Here is a 15,854-nt window from a genome sequence, read left to right as displayed (position 1 = left end):
CTTCAGAATAAAAATTATTATTGCTTATTGCATATTATTACTCTTATGTGCAATTTACAACTAATTTTTTATTTGGTGTTGTTGATTGGTAAATACATTTGATTAAGTGATTGATACTTGCATTTCAGTTTTTGGCTTAAGGAAAACTTTTGGTGTTTCGATGAGAAATTAATTTTGGTGTATCACTATTTTTCATTTCTCTTAAGATAAAACGGAAGGAATAAAGCTATTTAATTAGTATTGCACCCTGCCGCATATCTACAGACAGCCTCAAAATGTGCAGCTTTTTCTTTTTTCAAAGTGTTTAGACTTATGATATTAATCTGGCTGAGATAAAAAGATTTTTTTTTAAAATGAGCAAAAAATGTCTTCCATTGAAACCAGAATTTAACAATGGCTCACTTCAGTGAGCAACTAAAACACCCTAGCAACTACATTGCAGTGCCCTGGCAACCATATGCAAACATCATAATCTATCTTCTAAATACTTTTGCATTGCATTTATTTTTCATCTCATCTATTTCCATATCTCGTCTCTCTCTAGATGCTGCATGTCTATTTTTGACTTTCGTTTTCTAATATCTTTCCTCCCTGTCTGGTCCTTCCCAGAAAGACATTACATCAGCCTTAGTAAACAGGCTGTGATGGGGCGCTCACACAGCGCCCCCTGCTGGTCACAGACACTGAGTCTAGACACTCACATCTCATGTATCAGCTCTGATGTTATTTTCAGATGGGGCTGTCAGTACATTGGCTAAAAATACCCAAAGTAAACAGGACCTCAGTGCACAGTTCTTCACATATTCTTTATAAAACAAACGATTCCAGTTCTGATATCTGATTGGATGAGCTTTTTGAAGCAGTTTAATAGACAACACATGCATGCATCTCTGACATCATATCAATTGAATTCTACATGAATGATTTTTACTATCATGTACGTACCGGTATTTTATAGCATAATGTTATAATGTTATTCCAGGTTAACCTTTTGAAGGAAAGGTCGTTTGTGCAACGATGCCTTTGTTAAATGTTTAATTGAGCGTCTCTTTCCTTTTGTGCTTGTGTGCATGATGTCATAAAGGAAGTAAGACAATGTAGCGACTCGCTCTGCCTCTCGGCCAATCACTGAGCTGTTGTCATGGAGCTAACAGCAGTAATTAGACTGTTGGCCTAATGGATGTTTAACGACTGTTTAATTACCGCTGATGATCCCGGGAGTGCCGGTTCAGAGCGCACGCCCACCCCACCCGCCGGGTCTCGTTATTTTACATGATTCAAGGGATTTTTCTTGCTCGTTTCGTTAAATGTGTTGAAATGTACTATGGCACAGTGTTATTTTAGTGTCATTGAGATGCTATTATAGTTTTTATTAATAGTTTGAATTAGTTTTTATTTGTGTATTTTCAGTAATTTTGTCATTTTTATAGTTTTTATTCATTTATTTCAGTATTAGTTATTATAATAAATCAAGTTAAACTAAATGAAAATGAGAAATGCTTCCTTGGCAACTAGTTGAAATAAAGTAATATTTTATTTCATTTCAATTCACGTTTATTTTATTTCAGGGAACAAAAATTATTTGTATTTTTATGGTTTTAGTTTTAGTTAACTATAATATCAGTATAATTATAAAATAATTGTACTTATTAATAAACACATAATTGTAAATAATAATTAAAAATGTGTAATTCTATTTCACTGTAAAATAACAAGTACAACTCTAAAATTACAATACTCATGTTTATTATATCATCTCAATTTCTTTATTATCGCACTAAGCCATATTTAGATTTTATTTACTTCAAATGTTCAGTCCTGACGAACAACAGTTTGAGCTATGCTAATATGTGAAGTATAGCCACTCACAATTGATGTCATTATGCACAGTTGTCTTAAAGGTACACAACATAAACATAACAAAAACAGTCGGTTTAATCCAAAGTGTGATTGAGAGGGAAAATGGCCATGGATGTCTAAGTAACGACTGATTTTCTTCATGAAATATCGACAAAATATAAATTGTATGTGAAATAAAGCCCTTTTAAAATGAAAAGGCATATCGAATAACAATCTGACCCTGTTTTCTCTTTTCAGCCCAACCCCTCGAATAAACTGGCCATTATTCACATCCTCGGTCTGCTGTCCAATCTCTTCACCACGCTGGACATCACCAAACAGGAGGAGGAGTCAGGAGAGAACGCCCCGCCCATCAAATCAGCCCCGCCTCAGACCGGCCCCAACCCTGTAAGCACGCCTGCTCTCCACGGTCACGCCGCAGCATGTGTGTCCGTGTGTCAGAGGTGGACTATAGTGTGTTTGTGTGTTTTAGGTGGTGGTGGTGCTCCAGCAAGTCTTTGCACTGATACAGACGGTCCTCAGTAAATGGCTGAACGACTCGCAGGTTGTGGAGGTGAGATTCATCTCAAGCTCCTTATTCTGCATCACCTTCAAATTTGATCATATTCATTCCTCACTATGGAAGCAGAATTTGTGTGCAGGACAGATGTAATTCTTCTCTCTCTCTCTCTCTCTCTCTCTCTCTCTCTCTCTCTCAGGCGGTGTGTGCCATCTTTGAGAAGTCTGTGAAAACTCTCCTGCACGATTTTGCCCCCATGGTGTCTCAGTTGAGTGCGATGTTGGGGCAGATGTACAGTACCATACCGCAGGCGTCTGCACTGGACTTAACCCGCCAGGTACACGACACACACAATGACAAATGAGTGTTTATACAGGCAGTAATTTTAGGGTTCCTGTGGGTCCTTAAAAGTTCAGTTTGATCAAGTTTAACAGTCTAAAATATCTTACACAGCATAAGAAAGTCTTAAATATAATTTTAAGAGATCTTAAATTCGGGGTCGTAAAAACAGGAATCACGATGACGCGACGAATAATGTGATTATTAAAACTTCAAACCAATGCTGTGTTCTGGGATACATACATATTGATTTTTGACTAGGTATTTTGACTAGCTGAGAACTCATGAAGAGCTTATAAATGTGTAAAGGAGTCAAAACAGCGTCAGTAATCCCTCCGTCACACACACACAAACTAAGATTTGCTGCGAGGAGACGCGGTTCTGATGCCTGTACTGAACTGTGATGGGCAACATCGCGACTATGACGAGAGAAAACAGGCATGCTTGAGCATTCTGTCCTTTTTATGGTCACATCTTGTGACATCATGTTCCTGTTTTTGGTTCGTTTACATGTCTTTGGTCCATGTTGCGTTCATATTTCAGTCGAACCGTGCCAGAGTTTGTTTGAAAGTGGACCTAGACCCATCTTTTCACGCCTCGGTCCGCTTGTTTGGTGCACCAGGGTTCAGATGGCACTGTTCACACTTATTCAAATGAACCACACTAACAGAGCAATCGCACCAGGGTTCATTTTAATCCAACTAAATATGCCAAGTGTGAACACACCCCAACTCTCTGGGTTTTGTTAAGCTTTTTTATGTGCCGTCATCGTGTAATGTCGGTCACTAGCGCACAAGGCAATAGGCTTCACGAATGGACCGATGAGCAAACACTGTGTGCAGGAAGTGCTCATGGGAGTTGTAGTGTCACATTGCAATTAGTTTATAATTTCAGATGTCTTTTGAGAAGACTACAATTAATATACTATATATATTAAAAATTCAACCTCCTAAAGTGGCTAGTGGGGAGTGACTGTGTTACACCTTTAGCAGGTGTTAATGTCAAGCCCTGGGTGTATTGTAATATGCTGAAGATATTTGTAAGATTTGCATATTTTAGGCCCCTCATCTTTTTGAATGAGCAGCTGGAAGTAGTAAAGCATAGGCATGCCAAACCAAGATTTTGATTTGTTTTTTGGGGGTTGTATATTATTAAAAGTCTCATATTATGGATAAACTATTTTGATTACATAATTAACTGTATTTAGCATTTAATTTAACTTAAACTCTTCTAGAGCTTCTCTCTATGCCGCTGTGTCACAGGAAGGAAAGACTAAGAACATTAACACATTCATATACATTTTACCAGTATTGGTGCAATAATCTTATTGCCTTTCTTTAAACATAATATTACCGAATCTGCAAAATCCAATATCGATCGCCGTCTAATATGTATGTAATAATATATTAGTGCATAAACCAATTTCAATGCAAATGTAGATATTAAATAAAAAATATCTTATTCATTTAGTATTTTAGAGTATTACATTTTTAGAGTATTTTATCATGTTTTGCAGTTGAATGTGTGCTTCTCTAAGGATCTGATATACATGATTTATTTTGAGATTGTATGGACATATGGCATTTGTGCAGGTCTTAAAAAGTCTCAAATATGATTTTTAAAAACTCTGCAGAAACCTACATGTGCTGTGCGTCTTCCTTTGTGGAGTTTCACTTGATTCATTTTGTTTTTTTTGCAGATGGTCCATATATTTGCCAGTGAAACGAATCATTTCCCCCCAATCAAAGCACTGTTCGAACTGGTGACTTCTGTTACTCTGAACATCTTCCAGCAAGGTAGGCATGCTGGGAACAACCAGATGCAGAGGGTGAAGGAAATCATGTGGTTTTGATGTCTTTACAGTCACTTCTTCCTGTTGTTTGCATGTATCTGTTTTTTTAAACCCGCGCACACAGAAACGGAGTTCAGAAATGAGCATGTTTTTGAAACCGTTCTTGTTTTCTGAAAAGGTGTGGTGACTTTTGATCCTGTTATTCTGTTTGAGATTTTTACCCAATGAGTTTCTCACACACACGCTCAATTCAAGGGCGTTTTCACACTAGAGTTTCTGATCTGGATCCGAATGCATTCAGTCCTGTTTACACCTGGTATTAATAGACATTTCGTGTGATCTGATTGATTGACAGGTGAGTAGGCGGTTCTTCACTGTTATCTGGGATGCATCAGAATGCATTGTGCAATGTGGTGTCAATTATTAATAACCATAACACAATTAAGCCCCTGTTTGCACCTGTTTCTTTCACTCACCACTTGTAGTTGGATCACCTGAGACGGATCTTAATACCAAATGTAAATGGGGTCTTTGACGTCAAAGCCGCTTTCCGAATCTCTTTTCAAGACCATTTGAAAATCCGCTGCTTGCCGTACTCTGTCATACACTTAAGCTTTCATTGAAATGATCTTGTCTGCAGAAATTTGATTATATTATTAATCATGTTCTCATTTGAGAAATTTCTTTTTTACATTTCATCAGAATTATTGCACTTTCATGTAAGCAGACATTAAGAGAACATCAAATCACATGCAGGATTTATGTTAACGTTTTATTATTAAAACAACAAAACATAAATTCCTATTCACTCAAAAACATATTTAGGCCTAAATTTAAGATTTATGTATTTGAATTGCATGTAAACTTTCCATTTGTTTGGATTGTGTAAATAATCCAATAATAATTTTTATGGTGTATTCATTCAGTGTTCATGAACAAGATTTTTTTTTCTTGTCAAAACACCAACTCGTTTTAGGAATGACATATAATGACAATTTAATTTTTGATGGTATCGAACTCTGGATCAACCAGTGATAAGAAGTGTGAAAACAGCCTAAAATGATCCAGCATGACTCCCTACTTTACACACGCACACACACAGTTGTTATTTGCATGTGCCCTCTAGCGCACTAACCACGCTTGCATCCATCACTTCCTGTTTGTCACTCTCCACGTTCTTCTGTTTTAACCACATTGTTTCCAAATCAGCAGAAATGTGAGATAACACTCTTATCCCGCTCAGGTGACTTGGCCGAGAGGATCTGCCGTGGCCTGTGTGTTTGTTTGTTGTTTGTTTTCTGTGAAGGGGCAGGGTTTGGTGGGCTGGGCGGGGTCTGGGTTTGTGGGGGCGGGGTCTTGTTTGGAGTTTGGGAACAGCAAAGGGAGGGAAGTTTGGGACTGACTGCTACCTTGCTCTTTCGGGGTGGCCGTGGGAACCAAGCACTCACCAGCCGCGGCGGGCTAGTCGGGTGTATGAATTGAATTTACAGACAATGAAAACAAATAAAACACACTAAAAAGAAAGAAAGAAACACAAGTGTCATCACAGTAACAGGTGCCTCCTGGGTTCCCACTCCAAACCCACTGTTTCTTTTGTTTTTTAGGTTTCTTTACTTTCTCTCGTTACTTCTTTTTGTTTTCCTTCTTTGTTTCTCCCCCTCAGAACGGACTCATTGATCTGTCTTTTTCTTTTTCCTCTTTTGTTTTATCGCAACTGCCTTCAAGTCGTTCATGTTCCCTCCTCTTTCTCTGCCCTATTTCTCTCACACGTGCGATTATTTCCGTCCAGTTGACTTTTCCTTTCCACATGACTGTTCGATCTGTTTTGTTGCTGTTTGTATATATTCTTATTATTATTATTATTTCTTAAGTTTCATCTTTATTATATTTTAGGGCCCAGGGATCATCCTGATATTGTTGATTCATTTATGCAACTCCAAGCTCAGGTGTGTTTTTGGTTTCTTATTTCATTCACTTTGGGTTTCTCTCTTCTCTTTCGCTGTCTCTTTCTTTCTCACTTTCTCTTCCTTTCCGTCCTGTGTCACGGTCTTTTCAGACCCTTGTTTTGCTCGGGCTCTGGAATTGACCTGAGGGGTTTTCCTATTGGATGATTGACAGCTCTCTCGTCCAATAGTCAGACAGAACTACAGAACCTCTGATCTGTGCACTTCTCATTCGATCCAAAATCCTGCTCCTTGTAGCTGTATATTAAATGTCTCAACTTGGCTGTGATTTTGGTTGCATCTCGCCACAATAAAAAAAAAAAATTCTTTTATTTTTTTACAGTGAAGGTGGACTAATATATTGATTTATTTTTATTTTTTTAGATTCTGTACTATTTATAGGCCACTAATAAAATAAGTAAATAATAAAGATCTTCCTCTTTGCAGTGGCTTTATATCAATATAAAAGTATATTTTTTTGAGTGTCATCCACAAAAAATGGTAAATTCCAATAATTATACAATAATTATACTTTTTTTCTCACTTCCTTTAAAAATGGAACTGAATATTAACATGTTTTTAAATGTATATTTTAATAATAAAAAAGAAATATATATATATATATATATATATATATATATATATACACATATATACATATATATGTATATATATATATATACACATATATACATATATATGTATTAAAATATACATATATACACACATATATATATATATATACATATACATATATATATATATATATATATATATATATATATATATATATATATATACATATATATATATATATATATATATATATATATATATATATATATATATATATATATATACATATAAATATATATATTACAATTTAAAATGACTTTTCTATATTAATGTAATATAAATATATATTATTACATTTCATTTTATGTTGAAATTGAAAATGGTTGCACAGCTTAATATTTTTGTGTGGAAACCATGATAAATTATTTCATGATCCTTTGATGAATAGAAAGTTCAAAAGAACAGCTTTTATAAATACAGACCCTTTCCAAAAAATTTGAATATCATGGAAAAGTTTATTTATTTCCATAATTCCATTCAAAACATTAAACTTCCATAGATTATAGATTCAGGGCCCACAACTGAAACGATTTCAAGTATTTAGTTGTTTATTTGTACATAATCTGGGCTTCCAGCTCATAAAACCCACGAAAACAGGATTTCAAAAAATTAGAATATTACATGAAATCACACAGTAGTTACACAGTGATACCATGGTCATTGAACCAGGTTTTGGTTCTTTTGGCAGTGTGGGCAGGTGCAAATCCTGCTGGAAAATGAAGTCAGCATCTCCATAAAGCTTGTCTGCTGAAGGAAGCATGAAGTGCTCTGGAAATGTCCTGGTAGACGGCTGCGTTGAGTGGACAGCACAGTGGACCAACACCAGCCGATGACATGGCTCCCCAAACCAACACAGACTGTGGAAACTTCACACTGGACTTCAAGCATCTTGGATTGTGTGCCTCTCCATTCTTCCTCCAGACTCTGGGACCTTGGTTTCCAAATGAGATGCAACATTTGCTCTCATCAGAAAAGAGGACTTTGGTCCACTGTGCTTTATTAAATCCAGAGTCAACGCAGCCGTCTACCAGGACATTTTCAGAGCACTTCATGCTTCCTTCATTTTCCAGCAGGATTTGCACTTGCCCACACTGCCAAAAGAACCAAAACCTGGTTCAATGACCATGGTATCACTGTGTAATTACTGTGTGATTTCATGTAATATTCTAATTTTTTGAAATCCTGTTTTCGTGGGTTTTATGAGCTGGAAGCCCAGATTATGTACAAATAAACAACTAAATCCTTGAAATTGTTTAAGTTGTGGGCCCTGAATCTATAATCTATGGAAGTTTAACGTTTTGAATGGAATTAAATAAATAAACTTTTCCATGATATTCTAATTTTTTGGAAAGGGTCTGTATATATATATATATATATATATATATATATATATATATATATATATATATATATATATATTGTAACATTATAAATGTCTTTACTGTCACTTGATCAATTTAATACATCCTTGCTGAATCAGAAAGTATTAATTTATTTGTATTTCTTAGAATTAAATCATGTAAATCATGTCACTTTGACATAAATATAAACATAAAATATAACACAGTTGAAAGAGTCAAAATCCCACAAGCACCCTCTACCCCCTTCCAGTGTCATTCCAGCCCTTAAACCGATGAAAGCCTAAATGAATTCATCTCAATCAATTGAATCAAATGAATTGGCTCCCTCATTTATGTATTTGGTCCTCATGAAGTTCTCATGAGGTTTTCCCTCTCTCGGTTTCTCTCTCTGTGTCTTTCTCAAATATCCTCTCATCCTCAATGAGTTTCTTAATGCATCAGTTGTCTTTATCGTACATGTTATTTAGATTTCTGTTGCATTCAGTCCAACTGAGCAGAGAAAGTAGTGATTGAACAGATGTGAACAAAACAAGTGAAAAACGCTAAAGAGAGAAAAAAAATCATCATACCTTTAGTTTCTATTAAATTTCAGTATTTTAGTTTTTTTGCTGTTGATTTCTTACTTACCTGATCTGTTTGCATTAAATATGTACGTTTGGTTGATTTTCTAGAGCTAGACAGATATAGGGAGTGAGTGATGGGGATGGGGGGGTGGGCACATGAGTGGCACATGAGTGATTGACAGGGTTCCAGGGGCGGGGTTTGAGTCATGTGCTCTGTTCATTGGCTCTGTCTGATTCGTAGGCCCTCAAACGGAAGCCCGATTTATTCTTATCAGAGAGTCTTGACGTGAAAGCCGTGTTCCACTGTGGTAAGTCTGTTTCAAATGTAGAAAACACTGATGGATCCTTCTTCTTTGGTGTGTGTGAACGTCTGAGCCTCTGAAATGTTTAATACAGAGTCATTTCTCTAATGCCGCTGTGTTTTGGCCGTAGGAGTGCTGTCACTGAAATTCCCAGAAGCCCCAACAGTCAAATCTACCTGTCTTTTCTTTGTAAGTCAGAAATTGTCGTAACAATCTGAAGGCCTATTCGCACCAAGAGCAGAGGAATACACTGCTGGTCAAAAGTTTGAAATAATTTATTTGATGAAAAATAGTAATATTGTGAAATATTACAATTACAAAAACACTTTTCTATTTTAATATATTTTAAAATGTAATTTATTCCTGTGATCAAAGCTGAATTTTCAGCATCATTACTCCAGTCTTCAGTGTCACATGATCCTTCAGAAATCATTCTAATATGATGATTTGCTGCTCAATTATTATTGGCGCTGTTATTAATAATGGTTCTTATTATCAATGTTCTCTGATAATTCTGAATATTTTTGTGGAAACCATGATCATTTTTTTTTCACAATGCTTTGTTGAATAGAAAGTTAAAAAGAACAGCATTTATTTGAAATAGAACTTTTGATCAATTTAATGCATCCTTGCTGAATAAAAGTGCACACATATATAGATAGATATAGATAGACAGATAGATAGATAGATAGATAGATAGATAGATAGATAGATAGATAGATAGATAGATAGATAGATAGATAGATAGATATAGATATAGCACAACTGTTTTCAACATTGATAATAATGATAAATGTTTCTTGAGCAGCAAATCATCATATTTGAATGATTTCTGAAGGATCATGTGACACTGAAGACTGATGCTAAAAATTCAGCTTCGCTCACAGGAATAAATTACATATTACGATATATTCAAACAGAAAACGATTATTTTAAATTGTATTTAAACCTTAAAAGTATATTCATTATTCCAAACTTTTGACCAGTAATGTATATTGTTTTGATTGAATGGCAAGATGCTCTGTGTGTGTATTGACCTTTAGTTTCCTCCTGTGAAATATACCATTATAAATGTTAGCTGTGCGCAGTGTTGAATTGTTCCTTTATTTGCGTTGACTGCAGACTGAGCTAATACCCCACTGCGCTGACGTTCCTCCTGTCGGTCGGGTCGTACAGGAAAACGGTAAACTCCTCCTATTGGCTGTACTGGAGGTGAGCGCACAACTTTTCACCAGAGGTTCACAGTATATGAAGGTTACTGTAAAATGATCCTGTAAAGAAAAACGCACAAGAGTCTGATCTGGGTTTTTTTTTTTTTTTGTCAGGCCATCGGTGGTCAGTCGTCCCGCAGTCTGATGGACCAGTTTGCAGAGGTGCTCTTCTGTCTGAACAAGCATTGCTTTGCTCTGCTGACGGTGTGGCTCAAAGAAGCTCTGCGCTCGCCAGGCTTCCCGTCCTCGCGTGTCTCTGATGAGCAGAAAGACACGTTCAGTCAACAAGTGCTCAGGTGAGATGAGTTCAAGTGTGCCATTTGATCATTCTGGAGGGCAAATACTATGGGATCAATATCCCGCCAAATGTATTGTGGCCACGGATCAAAAAATAATAAGCGTGATTCAAAAATTTACAAATATATTGCACAAACTGAAAAAATAATACAAAATGATCAGAATAGCAAACAACATGGTCACGGATCAAAATATAAGCGTGAATCAAAAAATAACAAGCATGTATAAAAACCTTAAACGCATTAAAATTATTTTGCACGTAACTTAAACTTATGTTCATGTTTTCTTTAAAGGTCCCGTTCTTCGTGATCCCATGTTTCAAACTTTAGTTACTGTGTAATGTTGTTAGAGTATAAATAATATCTGTAAAATTATAAAGCTCAAAGTTCAATGCCAAGCGAGATATTTTATTTAACAGAAGTCGCCTACATCGAACGGCCGGTTTGGACTACATCCCTCTACTTCCTGCTTTAATGACGTCACTAGAACAGTTTTTTGACTAACCTCCGCCCACAGGAATACACAAAAAAAGGGGGCGTGGTCTTGTTGCGCTCCCACGGAGAAGAGGAAGAGTTGCGTTTGTAGAGTGTGTTTGTCGCCATGTCGTCGAGACGCTTTATTTTCATCCCGGAGTCAAATCACCTTTGTTTGGCCTTCCCTGAGCGCATGCATCTCCGCGTTATGGTAAGAGGCGTGACCTTTCCGGGCACAACACAACACAGGAACCGCTGGCACAATCAGAACTCGTTACGTATTTCTGAAGGAGGGACTTCATAGAACAAGGAAGTCATCAGCCCATTCTTAGGACAGTGAAAACAGCGGTATACAGATAAGTAAATTGTGTGAAAAATACTGTTTTTTACACGTGAAACATGAACATGTTATATTGCACACTGTAAACACAATCAAAGCTTCAAAAACACACGAAAAACTGGACTTTTAAAATGATGTTTTCCTTGGTTTTATTACTCTGTACTTTGTGCTCTCTTGCATTTTCTGCTCATAATTTATTTTTTGTACGCTTGTGCTGTTTTTCTCTTCGCTCTTCTTTCTATGTTCTGTGCTTGCTTTTCCAAATGTTGCAGTTCAAGTTTCATGTAAATTAGGCTGGGCTTAAGCGTCACCATTGGTCCACTAGTTCTAGATTGACAGCTCCTCCTCTAGCCAATCAATCCAAGAGTGGAGTTGAAGTCACAAATGCGACTCATGCTACTGATGTTCACTCGTACAGGGGAAGATAACCATCAGCTCAGCTGGCAAAAATCTTTCCGTGGCAGGACACCGTTGAACTGTAAACTGTGATCCTGCAACTCCACCTGTTACTGGTATACGTCTACCTGGCGATCCGTTATCGTTAAATTCGTCATCCTAACGACGACCTAACGACGATCCATCATATCCACCTTTAATGCCCTTAATTCTGGACCAATATATTTTTACATGTGTTTTTTAATTTTTGATTCAAGCTTATTATTTTTTGATACATGGCCGGAATGGATATTGATCGCATAAAAAAACATCCTGGTATACAAGCGAAGTGATACACACTCCTTTAAAATGTTTGCTTGAATATGAATTTAAATTCAACATGCCCCAATGCTACATTTTTCTAAATGTCATAATCATTTGTTAACAAACGAGTATTCATTACTTCAATGAGCTCATTGTTTCTGCCTTATTTATTACATTGTTTAAATTAATAAATGTTTAGCTAACGGTGACTTTGTATATGTACATTTCTGAAATGCATAACTTAGTCACCTCTGATAACCGAACACTCTCAATTGTAATGTGGACTCATGCATTTTCTGTAAAGCTGCTTTGAAACGATGTGTATTGTGAAAAGCGCTATACAAATAAATGTGAATTGAATTGAATTCAAAGAGGTTTGAGGTCGGTAAGATCTTTAAATGTTTTTTAAAAGAAGTCTTCATGCGCACATCCTCAGAAAACCCAGTATCCTCATCTGAGAATTAATTCATTCATTTATTTTCTTCATATCCTCTCAGGGAGCGAGTGAACAAGCGGCGAGTGAAGGACATCGTGAAGGAGTTCACCCTGGTGTGCCGTGGCCTTCACGGAACCGAGTACGCCGCAGATTACTGAGACACGGTGCGAGGAAACCCAAAATGTACAATTCCCAGAAGCCCTCACTGCGACATGAATGATACTGACAGTCTGAGAGTCGGGATCTTCCTCCAACTCGTCCTTCTCGCTCTCTCTCTCTCTCTCTTTCAACCACTCTCCCATTGGATTTTGGGGTCTCCGTAGGGCGATCCGAACAGTCGACTTCTCCGCTCCCCGCATCTCACGGCATGTTCGCTGGAAACCGTTCTTTGACTCCCCCACGTTCGATCTTCCGTGGCTCTTGGGCTGTTTTCCTTGTGATAATTTGCATCCGTTTGAACTAAGAAATAGTGTTAGGTAAATGTTTTTTATTTTTTATTTTGGAGAAATAAAAAGCATATATATATATATATATATATATACACACACACACACACATATATATTAAAATATATATATATAAATGCACATAATAATCTAGTGAACCGTGGGGTGACGAGTCCGTGTGCTGCTAACAGAGAGAGGGACCAATACAGACTTGTTTTTTCTCTGTGGCTTTATATCTATCCTCTATATCTGTCTGTCTAACCCCTCACACTCAATTCTGCCAAAATGTTGTGGACGTTTTTTAATAAAATGATGATTGTTTTTGATATATATATATATATATATATATATATATATATATATATATATATATATATATATATAATAAAAAAAGGTCAGCAGCATATTTGGGGACTAGTAAAGACTGGGTGTTACACGACGAGAAAGAGAGATCCGGAAAGATGATAGTTCACTCAAAAAATGTACTTATTTACCCACCTTAATGTTGTTCCAAACTAGTATGATTTCTTTCTTTAAAAATTCTCCTTTTGTGTTTGATTGAAGAAATAAAGTCAAACAGGTTTTAAATGACACAATGGTGCATAAATTATGACAGAATTTAAATTTTTTGAGTGAACTGTCCCTTTAAATTTGGTTGGTACATGCACACAAATGGAGTGCACTCAAGTAATTGAACAGGTACTGCTTGTCTCTCTCTCTCTCTTTCTCTTTCTCGTTTCGCCCGGCTGCTGCTTGCCGACATGTAGCATGTGTGTTGCGTTACATACGGGCCCAGAATGTGTCATAATCAGTGGATGAGGGCTGATTGTTCTATCGTGTTCGTTTACTAGTGAGTCACAGAGTGAGAACAAAGGGAGAGACAGAGGAGTCAAATGTACATTAGTTTTTTTTGTACCTTGTTTTAATTTATTAAATACATCTGAGATGGCAGCACTGGGTTCTGTGGTCTGTTTGTGTGAGTGAAGGTGTGAATGCTCATCACAAGACAAAACCAAACCACAGGCTCTTCAGGTGAGTTCATTTTTATATTTTTTTACCTCAGTGAATATTTATTTTTTGAAAGGTGTTTATTTTTGAAAGCCTGTTGCTGTATGAACTCAAACCTTAAAAAAAAAAAAAAAAAAAAAAAAAAAAAATTATTTTACACCATTATTATTGTGGTGTTTTTAATGTGCTTTAAGACAAACCATGTGTAAATTCATAAGTCGACAGCATTGCTGAGTATTTTCTCCTTAAAACTGCAGTGAACCAAAGACAGTCTCAAAAACACAGTTTGAAATCGCTTGTGTTTCTGACGTCACAAACTACCTTGTAACCAATCAGATCAACGTGCCAGCGGGCTTTTGCATATCATTAACGGCGAACTAGCAGGGAAGTCTCAAGAGATGCCAGGTTATCCCAGTATAATTTTCTGTTGATATGAAAAATCGAGTAGATTTAGCAATATAGCGTGTGTAGGATGTATATTACGATGTTATGATGAACTATATGCCTTTCTCCTCTGACGTTCTATGTTGCAAAGCGTTTCTGATGATTGTTAAAAGGCAGACTGAGATGGCAAATGGGAACATAATTTTTTGTAGCATTAGCAACACATATTAGCTGTCTGATAACATAGTCAAGCAAATGGCTAATCATATGAATTACCATTATGTGTCCAACGCTGTAAAGAGCGATACCATTGTGCAGCGTTTACCTCAGTAAGTTGACCCCTGTGAATCTGTGTGTTGGCGTGAATGGGGGCGGGACTAATAATATAAGCATATTCATGAATTGGCAAATCCTAAATGAAGCAAAGGTGTAGAGTTGCATTCAATCTATTTTAAGCCATGAAGATTTTTTTTCACAAGAAAAAACGTTTAAATGTAATTTTGGTGATCAAAGATGAGTTTTAAGGGATACAATTATTGACTAGGGGGACTTTAAAGCTACACTGTGTAGGATTTTCTCCCATCTGGCGGTGAAATTGTTTATGACTAACTGAATATTACTTTCTAGCCCCTCCCATTCCGAGGGCGTTTTAACTCCTACGGTGGCCGTATTATTTCAAATCTGCCGGCAGTCGCGAGTAATCTCCCCCTCACATTCGTCACGGTGCCACTGAGTGTAAAAACGCGAAAGGCGAAGCTTGAATTTCCAGGTATGTCCCTCTTTGCCACATGTATTTTCAAGATGGAGGCACAACATGGCTGCCGCCATTCGAGTGACTCGCTCGTATCTATTCTAAATGGCAGATTCTACGCTTACGAGAATACTTGATTAGTTGGTGGAAGTAATTACACATTAATGAACACATATCATTTTGAAAGAATAAAAAGTGTTTTTAGCTAAAAGAACCAACTTAAAAAATTACACAGTGTAGCTTTAACAAATGTTTACCTTTTATGACAACATGTCCCAATACAGACAAAATGGGATACATTGAACTATTGGAACTTAAATTTAAACGAAATTATAGACTTTTCTGCTAAACAAGCTATTCAAGAAACAACCATTTAAACCAAACCTATTACCTACCTGTACAAAATGGCAGTGAAGTAAATGCGCTGTCACTAAACCGATGACTGCCTTTTTTATTTGATGACAGGGAGTTGAGGGCCCTTCACACCGTTACGATAAAGATGTATTGTTTTAAA

General features: G+C 36.6%; 1 protein-coding gene across 2 annotated transcripts in view; it reads left to right on the top strand.

Moving 5' to 3' along the window:
• ipo13b (importin 13b) overlaps positions 1–14,148 on the top strand; it is a 44,777-nt gene extending 30,629 nt beyond the window's left edge. The window contains exons 12-21 of one of the 2 annotated variants that reach the window (XM_079887982.1): positions 2,098–2,247; positions 2,333–2,413; positions 2,559–2,696; positions 4,398–4,494; positions 6,384–6,436; positions 9,235–9,301; positions 9,426–9,484; positions 10,418–10,507; positions 10,621–10,802; positions 12,813–14,148. In XM_079887982.1, coding sequence (XP_079744108.1) covers positions 2,098–2,247; positions 2,333–2,413; positions 2,559–2,696; positions 4,398–4,494; positions 6,384–6,436; positions 9,235–9,301; positions 9,426–9,484; positions 10,418–10,507; positions 10,621–10,802; positions 12,813–12,909 — 1,014 coding nt within the window. In that variant the 3' untranslated portion in view covers positions 12,910–14,148. Of the gene's footprint in view, positions 1–2,097; positions 2,248–2,332; positions 2,414–2,558; positions 2,697–4,397; positions 4,495–6,383; positions 6,437–9,234; positions 9,302–9,425; positions 9,485–10,417; positions 10,508–10,620; positions 10,803–12,812 lie in introns of those variants that run through there. The other variant, XR_013822908.1, reaches the window with a different exon arrangement.
• Positions 14,149–15,854: the final 1,706 nt, after the last annotated feature.

This window comes from Squalius cephalus (genome assembly GCF_949319135.1).
Source record: "Squalius cephalus genome assembly, chromosome: 12".
Lineage (NCBI taxonomy): Eukaryota > Metazoa > Chordata > Actinopteri > Cypriniformes > Leuciscidae > Squalius > Squalius cephalus.
This window is presented reverse-complemented; position numbering and strand designations above follow the sequence as displayed.